We start from the raw sequence: 18650 nt of genomic DNA, 5'->3' as shown, positions 1-18650 counted from the left end.
GTTGCCACTGGAAAACATATCTATGGTTAATAAAATGAATAAGAATGAATATATATCAAGTTATTACAAATTAATATCATATATCAAGTTATTACAAATTAATATCTGCCATCAATAATATATATTATCAAACAAGAGCATGGTATCAATTAACAATGACATGAATCAGTACTGTGCTACAACCAATGACAGCAGCAGCCAAGCAGTTATATACTATTTTAGATTACTGTTTATCATGAATGAAGCAAATTTATCAATGACACAACAGCAGAAATTTTTATGATTACTTATATTAATATTTATGCTATTGATATGAAGTGAATGAGCCAGATTTCAAAAGCAGCAAAACCATCTCTGGTGGGAACAGGAGGGAAAAATGTGGGAACAACCTGGGGGACCAACCCTTCCTGAAAGACAGGAGGAGACAGAGAGTTAGAGAACTGATAGAGTCCCATTTCCAAAATGATCCATATCACAGACTCTTTTTTTTTAGCCAGCTGTCCCTGGGGAGAGCCCAAATGCTTATAGAAAGGTTGTGTGGGATTCAACCAAGAAGTTCTCAGGCTCAATTTTGGATAAATGTAAGGTGGTTTAATAGCACATAGTCATAAAGGGGAGCGGGACATTGGGCAGCCAATAGATCCTGTTTAATTTCTATTTTTCACAGACAATTGTGGATTCCTGTCATCTGTTCCTTCAGAGCTATTATTTTTTTCAGACTGTTTTCCACCTTCACGTGACAAATTGTTGTTACAGTCTCCTTGTTTGGTGCTTATCAGTGGTATCTGTGGGTGTTTCTGGTTTCTAGGTACCTCAGCTGCACTTCAAAGAGGCCAGCTGCACTTTTCAAGGATGTTTTTCACTAGTTCACAGGGTTGGACCCCAGGCTCGCAATTCCAGGGAGCTCTTTCTATGTCAGTCTTTTTTTGAGCAGACATATCTTTCGTTCACTAATTTTCCTTTCTAACAAGGCTGTCTTTACGGCACAACACTCCCCTAAAAGGCTGTTTTTAATAAATAGCAAAATGTTAAGTATGCAAGATTTGGCTCCCAGATCAACAGCATATTCAGTAGGGAACTGGCTAAAAGGTGAAAATCTCAGATTAAAATATGTGAGTAAAAAAGATGAAATCAAGAGAAGGATGTACAAAGAAACAGGACTCAGCAAAAATATTTTCTTTCAGAAATGCCAGAGCTCTACAAAATTACTCTGCAATGTTCTGACCAATTCCACCACTAAGCACTGTGCAGTGGCCTCAATTTTCCATCCTGCAAAAATTAAGCATGGGCAGAGTCTCCAAGAACTCAGCAATGACTATTTTATTTGATATTTTAAAGCCAATCATGTGTATAGATTATTTCAAGATCAAGACCACATGCAAATGAGGGCAACCAGGATTTCTCTCAGTTAATGAGCATTCTTACATTGAGGTCCCATGGGCATCACCTTTCCCTCTTGTTTGGCCCAGAGAACTTTCAAGACAGTAGCTATAGCCAGGTGGACAGCGCCCTTCTCTGGTCCAATCTACTGAACAAAAAGATGTTGAGCCCTCAGTGTCATCCTCAGTGGTTTGATACTCACAGCTTCTGTTAAATGATATTTTGTTCCCCATGGTTTAAAAGACTGCACTGTTGATAACACAGCAAGGGGAAAAGTCACTGATACTGGGAAAAAAAACCCAAACCAACTCATATTGGTTAAAAATTACAAAAAAAAGAGAAGGTGAAGAAATGTGCAACTTGTATAAAATACCTCCCTAGAATTCTGCCCGGTCACTTTCACACTGGCTTGTCTGAGAACCACGTGTTCCCAATTTCTAAGAATGCAAATGGAATTATTCTGTGAAAATTCACAACTTACGTTTGTTACAATCCTTTTCACAACAGCACCCTAAAACGTGTCTTACAGCAGAGTTGCCTGTTACTGGTAAGCTCTCTGGAGAAGCTTTCAAAGTTGTTGACAATTTCTCCCCTGTCTCTATTGACCACATGAATAAAGAAAGCCTTGACAGCACATATGACTGCCAAACATAGCCGAATTTACTGCCTCATTACATCCAAATGCCTATAACAGAAGGACTGTGGGCCCTTTCCTCAGCTGGTACTTTGAGAATTAGCCTTTTCAGACAGTCTCTGAAGTTGAAGTATCAGCATGGAGCCATTCATTTTGTGCCCAGACCTGGGTGGCCACTGAGTGGCCATGTTTCATCTTATACTTCCTGTTTCCAGATGCTTACCCTTTCCTCAAAAAATAATAATAGTCAAAAAGGGCTTTCAAGATGAAAGTTATTTTGTATCACCTCCCACTCCACAGAGGAAGAAAACAGCCACCGTGGACTGGCAGTCCAAAACACTGTTAAGGGGACAGAGGCTGTGAGGAAAACAGCTTTTCTTCAAATTATGCAGCCTTTACATACCATGTCTTTCCAGCCACTGCTGCATCTCCCTGAGTTGTTTTGGTACTTGCAGTCATGTTCAAGTTCTCATTTCCTCATAAGGCATTCTGTTTCTGGCAGTGAGGTAATGGCAGTTGTGCTCCAGCTGTTTCAAGTCCCCAAGACTCAGGGCTATACCAGAATTGTTTCTTTCCAGTCCCACATACCACTACTCAATGTCAACATTTATTCTGAGCAAAGGGTTTGCCAGGGTAAACCGCATGCCAATCTTCTTCAGCAAACTGCAGAGTGTCAGAGAAAGAACAGACAGAGCATAAGCCTTGTGCCAGCCATCATTTTCTTCAGCAGCATGGAATATTCAGTCTTGAGAGCTAAGAGACAGTGATTCCAGCTCTGTGAGTTCTCCCCTGCTTAAGATATTTGCTTGAGGTACGAGTAACTGATGCCTGAAATAGTTTTGTGAGAACTTTGCGTGATTCTGGCTAAGACATTTTCCTTGCCTGTGTCTCAGTTCCTCTGCTGTTCCCACCTGCATTTTGGGAACAACATCCCATCCCACTTCTCTTGGATGTGATGAATCATGTACTCCAGTGCCTGAGGTCATTTATGTATCTAGGCAGGTTGTACTATGCACATTTCACCCGTGACAACAGGGAGGGATTTCAGCATCTTACAACAAACCAGGTGATACACAGGCTCAAGTCTTAGGATGACTAAAGATAATGGTTTGTTCCTAAAGAAGCTTAAAATAACTGAGTACGTACTTTCTAGATCCTAAGTGAATTAGAAAACCAAACAACAAATGAGACATTCCTGTGAGAAATTACTTCTGTGAGAAATAATTGCAGAGGTAGATTGAAGGAGGAAAAGGCATGATATCATCAAGCCAGAGGTTTTGTGGGTGTTCTGCTGAGTGCTTAGAGGGTTTTGACATATTTGAAGTGTCAGTGAAACAGACTGGAATAGCAAAGAAGGAAGTGCTCATTCTATGGTCTAGGGCTGAAAGGGGACGGCTGCAAACCAGTGATGTCTGGAACCCACACCAAGATACAAGAAGGGAGCAATAAGAACTGTAGGGAAACTCGTGAATGTGCTCACTGGACAGTGCTTGTGGAACAGTCACAGAAGCTGTGTCCTGTCCAAACTGCCTAACAAAAACCTCCTGCCCCCTGGTCATGTGTCTGAGATGTGGCAGCTCAGTGACCTGGGAAGGCAGATCTCATTGACACATTGTCACTGCCTTTCTCAGAGGCCAAGGTCCAGCACTGACCCACATGTGGGCTGTCTGAAAGGTGGCTAGCTGCATCCAGGACCACTGGGCAAACCTCAGGCTAGAGATCCACACTCCAGGCTGTCTTCATAATGTAATTGGTACACTGGCTTTGTGGCAGCCAAACTGCTGTGCAGGACTGGGCCCACAGGTTTTATACAAGTTTCTCTCTTGTTGGCTTTTTTTTTTTTAGTAGCTCAGGTGTCCATTGTGAACAATAATGGGAAATTACTGCAGCTTTTCTTCTCCAAGCTCAGGACCAGGGGCCAAAGTCGGTAGATGATGCTAAAAGTTGCCCATCTGAAAGGAAATGTTCAATTGATCAGATGCTAGATTCTGGATGCTGCTTGATCATGGTCTTCAATTTGACCCTGGAGGAGTCAAAACACTCCTTTTCCTCTTGATAAAGTATAATGACAGAGATAATGACACTGATCTCATTTGTTTGAGAGCGTGTGAGAAATGCTATGTATTAGGCAATAAGGGTTGTTGGGCAAGATGGTAACTGCCTTGGAAACCCCTGGGAGAGGTGCTGCCCCTCAGTAGATTTCTGTTTATTGCCTGGCATAACAGTGTCTGTCTTGGAACAAAGAACAAATGAAACCCAAGCTATTTCGTCAATAGATCAAGAGCATTTCCACAAGATAGGCTGACCTTTCATAGTGGATATCCATCCCACTATCCTCCTGACTGCTCTTTGTCATCTCCAGGTTGAAAAAGGGGTCATTCTTCCTACTTTACTGATCAATTGAAATCAGGGGCATATCTATTGCTAAGTATATACACACTTGCTCTCCAGAACACTTAGTAGCAGTCTGAACAGGCTGGGGCCATTCTAATGACAGTGGCGCCAGAGCTCATATTTAGCCTACTTGTAATCTGCTCATTATAACCCTTAACTCATTGAGGCAATTGATTGAACTTCACTTCCATGTGGAAAAAAAAAAATCCTCTCCTTGCAAATGGCAGTTCTTTGATAAAGATGTCAAGAAAATTCAATGGACAGATTTTGATGCAGTCACTTTAACAAGTGACACTAGACTAAAATGTAAATTTGGAAATTGTTTCTATTGCACTTCTAATCTTTTAGCACAATGGAAATAATATACATTTGTGGTAGTCATAAGCCATTTTGAAAGACAGAGTCATTCCAGAAATGAAGAGGATAATACAAAACAAAATCAAAACTCCAGTGAAGGGGTACAGATCTAACCTTGCTCTTATAAAGCTGCTTAATTTGCCAGGCACCCTTTACTTAAAAAGAGAAAACACCAACCTGTGAATTCTCATATGTCCATGCTTTTACTGCACAGCCACAATGGAGAAATAAAAGCTGATTGGTTGTAAATACCCTGGCTAGAACTGAGAGGAGAGGAAGGTGGATAGGGGCCACCTAAGGAACCCAAGTCATCTAGTCACCAGCTTTCACTCTTAGGAATGTGAACCAACACTCTTGCCTTTTCCTGGGAACTCTCTGGAAGGACAGAACCCCTGACTTGGCCCCTTGGCAGGACTAAACAGGGGCTGCAATTTAACATGGTCACTCCCTTTTCCACAGCACACCATGAGCTGCCCCTGAGTGGCATTTTCTACCCTTGCTGGAGAAGCAGGGAAAAGTCCTCACTGTTCTCATGAAGAAGCAGTCAAATGATTAGATGTTTTCTTCACATGTGGTACTTTTATCATAGCAGTCAGACTGAACTGAGATTTATCATATATTGTTTTTGAAAGAGCAGAAATGCTTCCTTACCCTTCCTTACTTCAGCAAATACACCCCTGGCACTGCCAAACACTGAAGCCAAGAGAAGGATCAACAATCATTTAGCCCCTGGAAGACTGCCCCAAATGTGAATAAATGTGTTTAATAAATGTGTGGGAAGAGGTATTGAATGAATGGTGAATCCAGCAGCTGGCACCTGTGGAGGTGCAGGAAAAAAGGTGCATCGTTACATGCCTGGGATGGATTTTCAGGAGCAAAGGTAAAATGCCCAGATTTATCCATTTCCCAGTATGTACTTACCAGCAGCCTCAGCTAGAGACTCAATAACCTAGCAGCAGGGCACAAAGGAAGTGCTCCTACTGGCAGTAACTTTTTGATTAAAGAAAGGAATGCTTTCACAGCAGTCAGCTTTCCAGTTGGTACATGACTAATTCATCAAGACTGCTTGTATTCAGGTTTCCCTTTTAGATCTCCAGTCTGTTTCTAGACCCTGCTGAGTTTAACTGGGTATCTGTCCTGTCTTTAAGAAAAAAACAAAAACAACACAATGGCCAACACGTTTCTCCTTGCCTACAGTAAATTAAATTCTAAGAGAAGATGGACAGTGTTCTGTAAAAATACACAAAAAAGAAATACTTTATACCCCAAAAACAGTGGTTGTTACAACTTGACAAAACCTATGCCTTTAAAGAGAATGTTAAAAAAATATTATCAATGTACTACCTACAGAAAGCACGTTTGCATGCAGAACTAACAAAGAAAATAAGCTCAAAGAGCAGGACCAGAGAAGAACATGGGTCCTATGGGTAATGTCTGAACTCTGTAAAGTTCTTAGGCACACCATATGGAGAGGAGACATGGAGAGGAGGGAAACCTGACAGAAAATCCTACATTCACATACATTCACTAGGAAATGAATGCTAAACTACCTCCCAGAGTCTGATATGCTGTCTATTTGGGGTCCAGGGGCCAGTAACTCTCTTGTCAGGCTCTCAGTATCTTTTTGCTGATTTTGTGGATTTTTTTTTTTTTAATTTGCTAAGAGCTGATCAAGGTTCATTCTTAGAAATTTCTGAGAGCAAAACAATGCTTGGGACTCCTCAACTAATATGAAGTCGATCTGCTAGAAACCAGCTAGGGTGAGCTGCCCAGAGTTACCAGAGAGAACAGAAGCAGCACTTGGCATTAGCCTTGCTCCATTTCCACTGTGCACAAGGGAACAGATGCTCTTCAGTTCCCCTGCATTTCTACCTCCTTTTCAAAATATGACAGAGACAAGAACATATGACATCTGCCATGCCACACCCCTCAGCCTGCTTCCCTCTGCCCAGTGATGAAGTGTGGTACTTCAGCTGCTTGCCTCCATCCTTCTATCCCACTCACCCCCTTTTCCTCCCCTATGCTAAGGGAGAAAGAAGCAGGGAAGCTGTTGCTGTTTCTGTAACTAACGCTCGCTCTGTGTCACTAGAAAAAGGTGCTGAGAAAATAATCTGGTCCTTGAGGAAATGCTAAAGTCTGCAGCTGAGGGCGAAGTTCCTCTGTGGGTTCTGCTTCCAACTCTCAACACCCTCATAAGTCTCTCACAGCTGACACCCAGCTAGCCAGGATTCTTGATCAGAACCCAGGTTTTACACTCCAGGCTGTTACATCAAAAATAGATACAACCACCTCACTTCCCTTTCCTGACTCTTCCCACCCTATCTTGGAAAGGGGTCTGTCAGAGATGCGTATTTGGGAGGATGCTGCTAGCCCCACACTGACATTCACTCTCCTGCAGTGCCTGGAAGGTCAAAGGCAGTTTTGTTCCTGTACTACAATGAGGCTGAAGTGGGAACAAGATGTGTGTCTATGAAGGAACCTGCACTTTCAGACATTTGCACAAGGCAATAGTTATTGGGTGAATCACAGTTCTGGACTGAGGCACTTATCCACCCAGACCTGCTTCTGGTGCCCAGATCAGCTGTTCCAATCTAGCTCTAAATTCCTAAAGCCAGGTGTGAGAATTTGAGTTTCCTGCTTGCAATGCTTAGCTTACGTTGAGTGCTCCTGTGGTTTAAACCCAACTTGACTGTGTAGCTCTAAGCGAAGGCGTGTCGGGGGAATGTTGCCACAAATACAAACATCTACAGCATCTCCACAGAAAACTTAAAAACTGAGAAGTTTATTGAACAGTTGAAAATAAATAACAAAAGTGGGGCTCATTAAGTTTACTTCTTTATACTCATTTATACTCACTCCAGCTGCAGAAAATGTGTTTTAGAACAAACATTAGTATTGTAGATGAGTGTGGGTAAGACAGTGTTCTGCCTTGTTTCTGCCCATCAGCAAACTCTAGAAGTCTTTCTTTAAACAAAACAAAAAAACAACCCAACCAACCAAAATAACCCACCAAACCCAACAAAAACCCGTCCAATCCTTTCCAAGGCTACTTTTCAGTTGTAAGGGCTACTCACAAGCCTAGTGAAATGACAATTCAGTGGTTGCAAGGATAAGAACACATAAGGTTCTTTTCATAATGCTTTATGCTGAAGTAGGAATGTACTTTATCTAAATAGTAGGCTTGCACACATGTTTATGTTTGGAAATTTACTCAAAAATACTAAGAAAATATTCTTAAAATACTACAGCCTGAAACAATGCATGACAGAAACAGTCTGCAGGCCTAGCATGCAGAATGGGAATCACAAGGTTTGGATGGACAACAGGGAGAGTACAGATTACCATAAATTACATGATTGTTCTCATTAAAAATAGTAAAACATTAATTACATTACAGGAAATACTAAAAATACAGCAAACTTTGCAGTTTGTAGGTTCTGTAAGAAGAATGGTTTTAGTGCTGTGTTAGTTATTATTGAAACTCAAACAGTACTAGCTCCTTGACCTACAGTGGCACTGTAGATACATGCCAGGATCTGCACTTTGAGTCGTACTGGTTGCTGAGACAGGTAACATTCAATGAGGTTGAGATAAAACATTGGCTGTCACAAGAACAAATGTATAAAATTCCCTGAAAAATTAGACAGAAGTGAACAGTGGCTGTTAATCCCAGAGAAAGCAAGAGGGAGGATATGTGCTTGCCTTACAGCATGACAGTGACTGCCAGCTGAGAGTTTAAGTTCGAGTTGCTCTCACAAGAATCCCAAGTCTGTCTGTCTGTCCACCAGAGGGGTTTGTTTTATGCCCAGGCAGAATTGTTCTAACCCATTCCTGCCAAGGACCTGTGAACTGGTCTAGAAAATGTCTGTTTTAACAGCAATAATGCACAATGAACTCACAATCCTGCATGGAAGTACAATTTACAGAGGATAAAAAGAACCTCATGAATGTTTTATTCCCGTCCTTCTCCCCTCAATTTGAAGGCTACTCTGCTTTTGTCCCCCTCCCACCTTCTCCCCCCGCCACCTCAAATAAGCAGATGCAATCAAGGTGAAATTTATTTTGAACCAATTCTGCAAAACAGTTCAACAATGCCATACTTTATAAAAATACTTAGTTACATAATTAAACTTATTACTATTTATATAAAAAGTGTGAATGTGAATTTTAAACTCTGTTAGGGTAAGAACCACATCAAGGTCTTCAGGTGAAACAAATAAATTTTCATAAACATACAAACTCTTTTGGAGAAGTTTTATAATACACAACCATTTACAATGAACACGTTCATTAAGTTAGTGTTTTATTCCTTTACTATACAAGTGTTATTACAATGAACTGTTCCATTCAGTAATTAAAAATCCATACAATGCCAGTGTCATTGTTGGCATTTTTTGTTATGACTGTATTAATACATAAACTCATATGATTGTGTTATTATTTTAAAATATTTAGAAAAATTAAAATTTCATCATCTTTTTTGGGTTTTTAAAGTATTTTGTGTATGTGTTTTTTTGTTTTTGTTTTTCTTACAGAAAGCCCTTTTAAAATTTGATAGCCACAGATGTACAGTTGATGAGCAATGATGAGGGAAAATGAAAAATTATGGCATTGTTCCGACACAGATCTGTTTGGTAGTTGGATTCAATGTAGTGTAAACCCATGAATGTTAAGTTTAGTACCAGAACTAAATTACCAGCTCTTCTGAATTCATTTGTTGGATAGTTTTACAATGATAATATGAATTCCAAGCCAGTAACTAAGTAAGAGTGTTTCAAAATTAAAGTATATAAGCTTGATCAGAAATTCAAGAACCTCATGCAAATTGTTGAGTAAAAGACATGACGTTATTGCTTGATATGTCAGTAGCCAAAGAAAATAAATCTAGATGTAGTGTCAGCTGGGCTGAATACCAGCAAATTTCATTACTTGGACAATATTAAATATATTTTATCCCTTTACTTTTTAAACTTTCACATTTTCTTTCACTTATTTTTAGTTAAATAATTCTGTAGGAAGGGCAGAAGTGGGAAGAGCAATGGTGTGTGTGTCTTAATAGCCAAGAAAAGCAAAAGTGCAATCAAATCCCTGAACTAGTGACAAATAGCACTTGTGGCACCCATCCTCATTAACACTTACAAGCCACATACAACAGTACCAAACCTGTCTTTGAAAAAGGACTAAAAGGTGGCCATTTACCAGCTTCAGTCTTGCTTTCCTGGTGAACTTTGTAACTTTGTTCAGGTAGTCTTCCCATACAAAAGCTCGCTGTTCCACTGGAGCTTAAAGATTAAAGGCTTTCCCCCCGTGATTGTATTACACAGCTTCAAGTTCAAATATCATCATACTTTATCAACACAATTTTATAAAATATTACCTCATTTTCTAGTTACCTTCATTATTCTTAATTAGCTATGCAGAAAGAAAAAAGGAAAAATCTCTCATGCTACTTTCCAGTTATATTAACACAAGTATTAACACAGTGCATTATGCTCTCTAATCTCACTATTGAGGTCTACCGTTTAGATCAAGTTTCTCATTCACTGTTCCAATTTCTCTTTCTACCTGCCTACTCTAATTAAGTCCATGAAAGTGGAAGCTTAAAGATTGAGACTATAAATCAAATACAGTTGTACCATCTTTTGTTTTGCGGGGGTGGGGGCACACATCTGTAGTTTTAAACACAGGGAGTTTTACTGAACTGGAATAGAATTGCTTGGTCCCACAAAGTTCTTCTGCTTTAAAAAGGCCTTACCCCAAGATCACAAATTCCACACAATTCCCTCAATAGTACAATGATTAGCAAATATTCGGAGAATAAAGGATTTGAAACATTGGTTTTTCAGCTATTGTTCACACCAACACTCATTTTTTCTGCCCCATATTTTCAGTAAGCTTCCTTTGGACCCTGAAAATAAGTTGGGAAAGAGGAAAAAATAAAAAATATGTCATTGGTAAATCAGAGTATAACACTTTAAAAGTGGTTTTGTGCAACTGCATTATGAAATTCCAGTTTGCCATTAAGAGCATGCAAAGTAGCGAAGATTTTCTTTCCTGTGATTCCTTAGAGACTTCAGGAATTCTTTGCAAGTCTTTTACATTTGGCAGATTTGTGCATGTTATATAGACTGTTGGCTTATAAATTGTCTCCAGGCTGGTACTGTGGTTCTGTAGCAGTAAAGTAGTCCTCCAAGAAAGACTGTATATACTCAAATGTTGGTCTCTCATCAGGGTCCTTCTTCCAACACTGTTTCATTAACTCATGGAGAGACTCTGGGCAGCCTTGCGGACAAGGCATCCTATACCCACGTTCTACTTGTTCCAGAACTTCTCGATTCACCATTCCTAAAAGGAAAGCATATTAGCTCTGAATGACATTATGCAAAGAACAGTTTCCCAAAGTTTTTCAAGAACCTCTGCAGCTGCAATGCATGTGGTTCTACCAGAACAGAACCTTTAATGAACACACTTTATAGGGAATGAAATTTTTACATTTTGCATTAAATACATTTTCTGAAAATTACTTCAGTACACTGGTAATTCCTCAAAACATAGTCCTTTTCCCTTTCTCCCTTTCCCATTGCCTTGGACCTGTTCTTTCATAGAGGAGACTCAAGTCCAAATAGTTTTTCCCTGCCTTAGGTTCCACTCAAGGACAACTTAATTTGAAATCAGGCCAAGAAAAAGGCTTTAAATATCCCTAACAGAACTGCCTTACACATTCCAGATCCAGCAAAATATCTGCTGAAAAATGTTTAGTTTCAAAAACTGGTTTAGCAGGTTCAGTGTAGTGATGCTCTCTGTAGTCTGGGAAAATGTCAAAAGTAGAAATATCAGGAACAGACAGAGAGAAAACATAAGGATATCCACTAATCTGAAATAAACTGTCAGTCACATTTAGAAGTGCTATTATCTTAAAACATTTGAAAATATGCAAGATTTAATCTGAACATAAACCAAAGTATCTTTGTGAACAAAGGAACCAGTAAGGTGTGACTAAGTTTTTGTCTCTGCTTGTCAACTGTGGGCTCTGAATGGAGAAAGTACAAAAGGTAACTTCAGAGGCAGAGAATACAACAAAGAAAAGAAAAATTGATTAAATCTTCCTGTTACCTGGATATGGCACTCTCCCCTTAGTTACCAGCTCTGTCAGTAAAATTCCAAATGACCACACATCCGACTTGATTGTAAACCGACCGTACAACGCTGCTTCTGGAGCAGTCCATTTAATTGGAAATTTAGCTCCTACAAACATTGGAAAGACAGATGCTCAGTTTTCCCTTGCTAATCCACAATTTGCTTACACTTCAAAATATTTTGAAAAGAATAATGCACTAAAAATATTTTTATACTTTAGGACAAAATTCAAGGTGGAATAGTATTTTAATATTTCTCAAACTAGGACAGCAATTATTGGCTACATATCTGGAAGCACTAAAGACATTTGAGAGTCTTACTTAAATATGTTTCAAAAAGTGAAACTGATGAACAACTTCTCTGGAATCTCATCTCTCTTCAAACTGTAGCATGTTTGATCCCCCAAAAATAATTAAAAGTGCTTTTTGAAATCACAAACAAACTGCACATAGTTTTGAACAAAGGAAGTTTACTAGGATTACACTTAGGCAAGGGGCTCACCTAAACAGAGCTGTGAAAGCACACTTCTATGCACGATCTTTATCCATGAACACAGAACACAAAGGCATGTTCTGCTAAATGTAATAGTTCTAAGCAATTGAAGGGCAACCAGTCTTATTAAATAAATTAACTGGCCTTACCTTGTCTTGCAGTGTACTCATTGTCCTCTATTAACCTTGCTAAACCAAAATCTGCTATTTTACACACAAGATTGTCTCCTACAAGAATGTTAGCTGCCCGGAGGTCCCTGTGGATGTAGTTCATTCTTTCAATGTAAGCCATGCCATCTGCAATCTTAAAAAGAAAAGTGTTATAAAAGGTTATTTTTCATGGCTAGATACATTTCTCCCAAGCATTAAGCTGCACCCCCTTATTTTAGCTCAATTCCCATTGTATAAGTATAGGAATGACATTATAGCAACCAAGAGCTTGGCACTGATTAGCGTGTCTGGCTGTGCAGTATCTACTAATTGCAAACCAGACTGTTTCCTTTCTGACAAATTACAAACCCACAACAGAAGGTGTAAGAGAGCAGCACACAACAGCCAGAGCATTTGATATTTACGTTTAGTTGCTATGTGATACCTCTTCTCTAGGCACAAAACATGTGTTTTGTAAGTTTTTTTGGTACCTGAGCAGCCATGTCGACCAGCTGTGGGAGTTTTAAGTATTTCCCTTCCCCTTCTTTAAGGAAGTCTAGCAAGCTGCCTGCAAAACATTAACACATTTTCAGAAAAAAAAAAAAACAAAGAGGAAAAAACAAAAACATTAACTTGACCTGAAAACACAAATGAGATTTTCTTCTTAGACATTATGATTGACACATTTATCTCATGAAATCTGTATTTGAAAATCCATCATTTACTAGAATATGTGACCCAATGATCATGCCCATAGTTACCTCTGCAGTGGTAACTAGTTAGTGCAATTCTATCAAGTGGTTTGGAATCCACTTCAATGATGCAAATAACTAAACAATAACAAAACAGATTGCTGTTTCTGGCAATTCACTGGAATTTTTCCAGTGTTGTTGGTATCAGTGCTCCTCCTAGCTGGGCTTTCTTCTGTGAGATTTATAATTGCAGAACAAAAAAACCTCTATCCTACTTACATTTTTCTGCCAGCCCCAATCATATATTAGAGAAATTATTCTGAAATTGTTGCTTTTATTTTGTGGCTTTTTCTTTCTTACAGTGAAAACTATCTTCTATTCTTTACAATACCTTATTTTCTCCCATTTATATAATGCAATTGTACCCAGAACATTACATGAGCAGTATCTGAAACCAGTTCCCAGGACCTGTGCTTCTGTTAAGACTCCAACCTCTACTTGAGCAGTAAAGCTTTGTCTCTACATATGAGTTTTTACAGGTGGCATTATGTCACACATGGTAAGAATAGGATCTCTTTCCTAAGAAACTGGTGAAAATTGGTAACTAATCACTCTTGTCACTGTCCAAATTACAGTAACAAAATTACAAGTGTGGCCAAGGTGGGGAAAGAAACTACTTGACTGCATATCCTGAAGTGGATTCACAGCAGTTCATAGCAGTAATTCTGAATTAGATTTCTCCAACATAAATTTAGTGACTTGCTGTATTTTTGCACAGTGAAAGTAAAAATGTGTCAGGTCAGACCCACACTGCTGCTGCTGTTTGCTGTGTGTGTTTGCACAGACTTTTTCTGACCTTGGTTCATGAGATCAAAGGACTGAAGAGGAGCAAAGATTTCACACTGATCTCTAGTAACCTGTCCACACTGCAAAAAACAGTTGGATACTTTGCAGTTTGTACCTGCTTCTCTTCCTTGTGAAAGGGGAAATAAAAATAAATTGTTCTAGTAGCTTAGAACAAGGAAATTCTGTGGGTTTTGTAAAATATGAGAATTTTGTCAAAGGAAAGCTATAAAGAGAAGCTTCCAACAGCATTTTAAATCCATAACTTTGACAAATTACAATTCTTTTGCTTTTGCAAGGTAACCAGTTCTGGTAGTGAACTTTGCTTTTCTTTAGGCAGTTATAAATATTTTTTTCCTTACTGCCTTGCTGAAACTTGATTTCTGAACAATGAAAACTGACTTTGCATGGCTGTCTAGTGTTATTTAGGAACAAAAATGCAGAAGCAAGTTTTTACATTTTCTATTCATTTTTACCTTTTTGATCTTACACAACCCTTTAAAAACCCCATCCAAACAGGAAAAAAGTAAACCCATACATTTGTAGTGCAGTACTGAACACAACTAGCCATTCCCTTGCTTCTGTAGCTTATGAGGATAGCAAAATTTTTCTCTGAGTTGAACAGAAGTCTGCATTTTATAAAAAATGGAATAATTGACTTGGAAATCTGCTGCTTCTTAACAGTCATATGCTTATGATGTTTATTTCTACATTCTGCCTAAATCTCTAAATCTCTGTTTCAGCAGCAGGGGGAGGGGGAAATGACACAGAGCAAAGGAAGAAGGATCAAAGACTGAAAACAAAGGGATAAAGGAGGGAGTCTGGGAAAAAAAAAACACTCAACCTTTTTAAAATTTACTATTACACTGCTGGGAAAGAAACACTAAAAAACCCAAAGCACAACATGTTTTGTTGTTAGCATGACCTGTCTACAGGCAGGCATAATCTCACAATAATACTCCCAGCTATGCTGTTCCATTTAATGTGATGGACAGTACACACTAAAAATGAGGAGAAAACCCCCCAGTCGTGTACTTGGAAGATTAGAAAGGGTGACACAGATGTGCGAAAGAATCATGTCTCTGCCCATAATCTAAATCAGGACTGCTCCAAGTAGGTCAAGCGTTGCTCATTTTAATTTAATCAAAATTAACACTTATACTCCAGTTAGCTTATACCTAACATTAATTAAACATTTGATTTGTTGCTGAGGTCTTAAATAACCTTTCAAATGTAGCATTTCTAACTATTCTGTCCCACACCTTTTGTCATGAATTCAGTGACGATGTAGATTGGTTCCTCAGAAACGACCGCGTACAGCGGAACAAGTTTGTCGTGTCGTAGCTTCTTCATGATCTGAGCCTCCTGCAGGAAAGCTTCTGGCATCATTGTGCCAGGCTTTAGTGTCTTGATTGCTACTTTTGTGGTTCCATTCCATGTTCCTAGAGAAACAGATCAGGTTTTATTCCCCACTGTAATACTGAAGAGATTTTCTGCTGAAACTTTTTTTTTGCTTCTCTTTTCTTAGCTAAGAAATAATAATAAACTAGATATAATCATAAACTAGAACAATACTGAATATTAATTTTACCATTACATGCATGATTACATGATCATAACTGGTATTTTTTCCCTTCATTTCTCTACGATATTATATTTTCAGATCCCGATACCGACTTACTTAAAATACTACTGAAACATTCACAGGAACAACTGAAATGTGTCACATTAAGCTCTTACCCATCCACACTTCACCAAAACATCCTTGGCCCAACTTAACTTCCAGCCTCAAAGATTCTCTAGGAATTTCCCAAGCGTCTTTTGCTAGTCCCTGTGTCTGTGGCTTCACAGTGGGACACACAGTTGTTAGCTTATGACACAGCCCATCAGCATGTTCTGGAAAACAGAAAAAATAGTCAACAGCTTCACAGTTAAGCAAGGGTAAAACTGTAAGAAAAGTAACATCTTAATGTTGATAAAAAACAATTAGTCCATTTACTTTTTGTTGAAATCAGAAAGAAATTTTATAGTTGTGAATTTTAAGAATAAGCTATGGATGCAGTCCTTCTTCCTCACAGTAGGCACAGGGTAACATTGGGACGCTGGAACTTGGACTTACCTCTGTAGTGTTTCACCAACTTCTGTAAAGATTCAAATTGTGCTCTGGTTGTGATATAGTATCCACCATTGTCAAGTTTCCTGATTTTGTAGTGTTTTACATTATCACCTCTGACCTCATCCCAGTCACGTATAGAAAGGGAATAAGCACCTAGGAAAAAAAAATCACATCTGGTTCTTCACCAAAATAGAAAAAGGTATTTAACGTATCTCCCCAAGTGTCATGGCACACACATATGGTGTGCACATTCATGTGTATCACGGGACAGGCAGAACAATGTTCACCTTGGTGTTGGGGAGAGAGAAGAGATACACAGACACATACATACCTTTAGTGGTTTCACTCTCTCTTACTAAGAAAATACCACGCTGGTTCCCAGGATTTAAAAGTAGCCTTTCTGCATCCTTCCTGCCCATCTTACCAAAATACCACCTAGAAAATGTAAAAGGAAATGTGTAAATAAAAGCTTCCTATGCTTTGGTACACATATAAGCAAAGGATTTAGAAATCTCAAGCACTGACTGGACTACTAATATTCCAAAACAGTTGCTGGGCTACAAAAATCCCAAAGCAGATACAGATCAACAAAAGCAACGACATCCATATAGACAAAAGATTAAAATGACCTATTTCTATATGACTCTCATTTCTGTTATTTACAAAATACATGCGAAGAGGCCTGTATCTGCAAACACTATGGTTTCCTGCTGGTTTAACAACAGACATCAGCTGTTCTTAATGTTGAAAGAAACACCCTCCTCAGGCTAAGTTTTCAGGGCAAGATGAATCAAATGACACACTTGGTAGCACAATCAAAACTGCAGCTGAAATACCTTCTTTAAAAAGTTTTGGCTTTATGTTAGAAAACAATATTTAATGCAAAGTGAGTGTGCATAAGTATCATTGGAGGACAGGTTCATTCAGGTAGGAAGGACCCTTGGAGTTCTCTGGTCCTGCCTCCTGCTGCAGGCAGGGTAGGCAGTGACATCACACCTAGTTGCTCAGGATGTTGTCTGCTTCAGGCTTGAAAACCCTGAAGGACAGATCACCAACCTGGGCAACCTGTACCCCTTCCTGGCTGTCCTCACGACAAAAATGTTTCTTATACTCAGCTGGAAACTCTCCTGTTTCAATTTCTGTTGTCTCACATCTTTCTCTATCTCAGCAGAGAGAGCTCTTTTTTATATTGATCATTTAGGAACAACCCTATGATAGACGTCATTTACTTCTTTGTGAAGTTTACAATTTACAAATTGCTGAATTATTCTGATACCAAAAAGAACACAGATGTTTTAGAAGACTTGCATTTTTTCTTGCCTTCAGCTCTTTCACATAAGGAGTTTTTTCTTCTATACTCCCACAGCATGCCCATCCTGATGAACATCCTCCACACAGTGCTGTTCTGAGCCAGTGATAATTTTAAGGTCCATCTTCCTATGAATCCCCAGACTTTGGAAGTATTTAGATGTATTTCTAACTACATCTGTTTTTATTAAATGCCTCAGAAGTTACAAGTGATGTAAAGTGTAAATTTCAAACATTTTTGTCTGTCACTATCTTATCGTCAAGCTAATTTGGCTTCATGAGTGATGGGAAAAATAGTACTGCAAACTGCTGCAAAACAATGGCTTTGTGGGTGAAATATTTTCTGGGGAAAAAATGTAGATAAAGAGGGATCACTTTGTTGGCCATGAACAGAATGGCCTGTGCAATCACATGGGAATTTGAAACTTTTTCTTACATTTTGTTGTATTTGCAGTTTGAGTGTTGAAGGAGACGTGCAAAGTTAGAAATGGATATGAGCGTATACACACTGGAGACAATTTGAATGTAACCTAAAATCTTACAGAAGCAAACATGAACCTAGTTCATAACGTCACATAAAAATGCCTCTTCCTCAGACTACAACAATTTACAAACTATATTGTAAAGTGCTGTTTTATTTCACTACCTATAAAATAATAGTTGAGTTTAATTGCTTCTTTTTTAGAGACAATTAAACATTTATATTATGGTGCCATTAAAAGAAGCACACAAATAATATGGATCCTGTCAAAAGCAGTTTCAGGCTTAGAAAAGGCCACAGACAAACTCTTAGCAACTTGGGGCTCTGTATGACATTTGCACTTTTATCTCTAATTGCAGTCACTACACAAAATCTACAAACTCTATCAAAGCACAGGGCTAACAAACTCTAAAGCAAATGAACTGTATTCCAAATGCTGTGGGGATATTTCATAAAATTAGCATAAATTAATTAATTAATTAGCATAAAATTATTTTATGTATATTATTTTATGTATATTATTATAATTTTATATATTTTTTATTACTGCACTACAAATGTATGGGTTTATGCATCCACTTTTTTCCTGTTTGTATGGGGTTTTTAAAGGGCTGTGTAAGATCAAAAAGGTAATTAATTTAATTAGCATAAAACTAATTTCATAAAA

At 38.6% G+C, this 18650-nt stretch overlaps 1 protein-coding gene across 3 annotated transcripts in view; it reads right to left on the bottom strand.

The window, feature by feature from the left end:
• Positions 1-7519: 7519 nt before the first annotated feature.
• Positions 7520-18650, bottom strand: part of YES1 (YES proto-oncogene 1, Src family tyrosine kinase) — a 51106-nt gene continuing 39975 nt past the window's right edge. For all 3 annotated transcript variants that reach the window (XM_036402280.1, XM_054514579.1, XM_036402272.1), the window contains 8 exons: positions 16526-16629; positions 16198-16347; positions 15819-15974; positions 15341-15520; positions 13035-13111; positions 12544-12697; positions 11879-12010; positions 7520-11110 (listed from right to left, as the gene is read on the bottom strand). In XM_036402280.1, the coding sequence (XP_036258173.1) occupies positions 10902-11110; positions 11879-12010; positions 12544-12697; positions 13035-13111; positions 15341-15520; positions 15819-15974; positions 16198-16347; positions 16526-16629 (1162 nt within the window). In that variant the 3' untranslated portion in view covers positions 7520-10901. The remainder of the gene's footprint in view (positions 11111-11878; positions 12011-12543; positions 12698-13034; positions 13112-15340; positions 15521-15818; positions 15975-16197; positions 16348-16525; positions 16630-18650) is intronic.

The sequence above is a fragment of the Molothrus ater genome, chromosome 1 (assembly GCF_012460135.2).
Source record: "Molothrus ater isolate BHLD 08-10-18 breed brown headed cowbird chromosome 1, BPBGC_Mater_1.1, whole genome shotgun sequence".
NCBI lineage: Eukaryota > Metazoa > Chordata > Aves > Passeriformes > Icteridae > Molothrus > Molothrus ater.
This window is presented reverse-complemented; position numbering and strand designations above follow the sequence as displayed.